The sequence below is a fragment of the Diprion similis genome, chromosome 10, assembly GCF_021155765.1.
Source record: "Diprion similis isolate iyDipSimi1 chromosome 10, iyDipSimi1.1, whole genome shotgun sequence".
NCBI lineage: Eukaryota > Metazoa > Arthropoda > Insecta > Hymenoptera > Diprionidae > Diprion > Diprion similis.
In genome coordinates, this window is record NC_060114.1 from 1,520,505 (window position 1) to 1,524,481 (window position 3,977).

At 36.9% G+C, this 3,977-nt stretch overlaps 1 protein-coding gene across 1 annotated transcript; it reads right to left on the reverse strand.

Annotated features, from left to right (window-relative positions):
* Positions 1–502: 502 nt before the first annotated feature.
* On the reverse strand, positions 503–2,296 carry LOC124411351 (zinc finger MYM-type protein 1-like). Its single transcript, XM_046890444.1, has 3 exons — positions 962–2,296; positions 759–794; positions 503–574 (listed from the first exon to the last, which is right to left on the reverse strand). The coding sequence occupies exons 1-3, from the start codon at positions 2,294–2,296 to the stop codon at positions 503–505; spliced, it is 1,443 nt and encodes a 480-aa protein (XP_046746400.1).
* Positions 2,297–3,977: the final 1,681 nt, after the last annotated feature.

Below are 3,977 nucleotides of genomic sequence, written 5' to 3' on the forward strand. Positions count from 1 at the left end.
CTAACGTTCAAACGCAATAATGAAAAAGTCGAAGCATTTGCAGATGCTGATTGGGCTGGCGATGTAGTAGATAGGAAGTCATACACAGGTCTAGTCGTAAAGTTAGGAAATAATGTAATAAGTTGGGAATCGAGAAAACAAAAAACTATTGCATTATCAAGTACAGAGGCTGAATATTTAAGTTTAAGTGATGCAACCAAAGAAGCTATCTTCATAAAGAACTTGTTAAAAGAAATTATTAATGAAATAAGAATAGTAACATTATACAATGATAATCAGAGTGCACAGAAGATAATCAATAATAGTCAACATCATAGGAGGACAAAACATATAGATGTGAGGCATCACTTTGTTAGGGATGCTGTTGAAAAAAAAATAATTGAGATAAAGTACAGGCAAACAGATGATATGATATCAGATATATTAACAAAACCCTTGACTGGAAAGAAATATGCTCAATACACTAAAGATTTAGGCTTAAACTAGAAATAAGAATATTTGTCTAAGGGGAAGTGTTAAAGTGTATATTCAAATATTCACGGCTGACGCCATATTGTAATAATCTTAGTCTATGCTGAGGGGTGCACAAACATTGGCGTAGCCAGCACTTATTTCTGGGGGGGGCCTAGGAGGGGCTGGTTTGACGAAAAAAAACTGGCTTTGTTTACAATCATGTTTTTTTATGAATAAAATTTACATAATAATCAACAATCATGTAACACACATAAAATATGACACTTGTTTTGCTTTGATCACACGTTCATATTGACATTAATATCAAACTTTGGCAATACCTTAAAAAATAATGAATGAATTTTTATTCGTTCTTTAATTTTGTCTTTAAACCAGTATCAGTCTTTAAACATTACTTTCAGTAGATACTCAATTAAATAAGTCTTAGTTTTCTATTTTTTTCTGCAAATCGGTTCAACACTTTTTCAGCTGGAATTTTTTTTTTAACAGTGTCATTCTCTATGTTGAGCAGTGACATATGAGAGAATCGTTCCTGAAGCATTGTGCTTCTAAGCCACGTTTTTATCCGCCTCATAGCAGAAAAACTTCTCTCGCAGCCGGCGGAACTCACTGGGAGTACTATTGCTGCTTGGAGAAGTTTATATAAATTAGGGCAGTACTCTTTTTTAATATGCTTTCTAAAATTTTCAGCATTCATTTCGTCATTTTTAAATTGAAGCATGTTTTTCATGACCATCGCTTCAGCTTCTAAGGCTGAAGTATCAATTATTAAGATTTTTTTATAATTATTGATGAAATCCTCTCCGTTCTTCATATCCAATTTCAAAAAAGCATCAACTGCACGAGCTAACGGTACATTTTCAAATCGGCGTTTTAGATTTACAATAATATTATCAACTACTTGGTAGTAAATGTTGATCTTCCAGTACTCTTCTGGTGGTGTATCGGCCGGCAAATCTAATGTATTACTTTTGCCCACAGTTAACTCAGTATAAAAGTCCTTTTGTTGACGTCTCCGTTTTGATACTCTAACAGGTTCTAGTGAAATCTCTTGCTTTATAGCAAACTGCTCGATATCTGTCCAAATTTTGAACTGATTCCTGCATGCTTCAAAAGTACCTATAGTACTTTCTATGAGATCACTAGCCTGACCAAGAGTTGCATTTTGTGTCTGAAAAAATTTACTCAGTACATTCACTATAGCGAGAACTGAGTGAAATGTGTGTAAAGAGACGACAAACTCTGGTTTCGTAATAATTGTTAGCAATCCGAGTGCTTCTACTGTGTGCTTGTCTCGGTTTTTAGTGATCTCTTGTTCCAGAGCCAATTTAATTGCCTCATAATTTGTCAGTAATGCTTTGCAGTTTTCGTAGCGACAACTCCATCTGGTAGTACTTAGACTTCCCATTTCACGGTTGGTATTAATTCCAAGAGTGCTTTGTAATTTTTTTAGGCTGGCATGATGACCAGGTTGTGAGAAGTGGATATACAAAGCTTCAAGGCCGTTAAAAAATGTCTTTGCCAGTGAAACATTTGCGCACGAATCAACAACCACCAGATTAAGCTTGTGTGCTAAACAATGAATGTAAATTGCGTGAGGGTGAGTTTCTTTTATAATCGCCTGTAGGCCTCGATTTTGACCAGACATGACGCTGGCGCCATCATAAGACTGCGCAAGAATTGGAACATCACCCAAACGGTGTTTATTCAAAGTGTCCAAAATTAGTGTAGCCAGTCCTTGCGCATCTCTAGAGGTGGAACAATTAATGAAACCTATAAATCTTTCGACAATATCCAGACCGTTCGCATATCTTATGGTCATTGATAATTGTTCCTCTTTAAAGCATTTGGCCTCATCCACACTCAAAGAAAAAAAGCCACATGCTTTAGCTTCTTTCACAATTTCCTCCAGAGTAAGGTTTGCTATCAAGTATCAGTTAGAAAAGATGGCTGTCACCTGTGGTCTATGTCAATCTGACGTTACAAAAATTTCGTACTCTACAACGTGTAAAGGTCCGTGCAAAAAATATTTCCACCATGCATGCATCAAGAAAGAGAGGGGAATCCCGCAGGATGACGTACTTCCGAGGGGTTACCAGTATGTGTGCATAAAATGCACAAAAACACAGGAGGAACCAAAAGCTACCGCTGTACCAGGAAAATCAACCAACAATGATGCTGGTGAATCAGGCAATATGGAGGGAATTCTTGTTGGATCACATCATATTAGACAGGATAGTACTGCAAATAACATTCAACAAATAAAAATAACGCACGAAAACCTAACCAAAAAATTCGACACCCTAGACAGAAACATGAATCACAACACCGCCGAAGTCGTCAATATGAGGGCTGTGGTGACATCTTGCGAACAGGCTGCCAATTTCTGTTCTGACAAAGTAGACGAGCTGACCCGGATGGTAACGGAGCTAACGAGAAGCAATCGAGAAATGGAAGCCACATGTAATGAAATGAAAAAACAAAATTCCGAACTGAGCACAAGATGTGACAACCTTGAAAAAAAACTCAACGAAATTGAGCAAAAAGGAAAAAACAATGAGATTGAAATCTACGGTTTGCCGGAAGTGCAGCAAGGTAACCTCACGAACGTAGTCCACAATATAGCAAAAACCATTAACGCCAATTTCAAACACGGAGACATTGTAGATATCTTCAGGGCAAAGGCAAAACCAAACAAAAAGCAGCCTATCATAGTCAGGATGAACAACAATGAAAACCGCAACATCTGGCTAGAAAAGCGAAGGACACTAATTCAGACAAATCATAATATAGAAGGCATACCAAAAACGACCAAAATATACATAAGTGAAGCTCTAACAATCGCAAATAAATCTCTCTTGTATCACACAAAATCTTTCGCGCACGAAAATAATTATAAATTTGTATGGGTGAAAGACGGTAAAATCTTTCTTAGGGAAACAGAAGAAAGTAGAATTATTAGGATTGACTCATTGACTCAACTCCAAAAACAACGATCGATAAATGCAGTATCATCGGAAACATAATATATCGAAGTAAAAGACTAAAAGAACAACAACATGGATAACTGGATCACACATATAGAGAATCACGAAGAAATTGGTACGAAAACATACAACACTGATTACCTAAACATATACGACGAAACCGATAATCTGAAACAACAGCTCACAGAGAGAAACGAACTCACCATATTCCAGATGAACATTAGAAGCATTAGACGACACGCCGACGAACTCGTTATACTCATGCAGCAACTACAAGTAAAACTGGACATTATCATACTTACAGAAAGCTGGATGGACAAATATGAAGAACATATCAAAGACGGAGATTACACAACCTTCTGGACAGGAAACAAAATCTCCGACAGAGATGGAATTGTAATTCTGGTAAAAAAAGGGCTACAAGCTAAGAAGGGTGTATGCCAGATTGAAGCGGCTAATGTGATCAAACTCCAAATACGCACACAGAAGGAAGAGTTCGTGATTTATGCGATTTAC

Bases quoted from the DNA above. Each gene is read 5' to 3' on its own strand.
- LOC124411351 (XM_046890444.1), bottom strand. From the start codon at position 2,296: ATGACCATAAGATATGCGAACGGTCTGGATATTGTCGAAAGATTTATA. The intron at 795-961 runs GTTAAAAAAAAA...TTATTTTTTAAG, and splicing joins TCAACATAGAGAATGACACT to GTATTGCCAAAGTTTGATAT. The intron at 575-758 runs GTGTGATCAAAG...TGCACCCCTCAG, and splicing joins ATATTAATGTCAATATGAAC to CATAGACTAAGATTATTACA.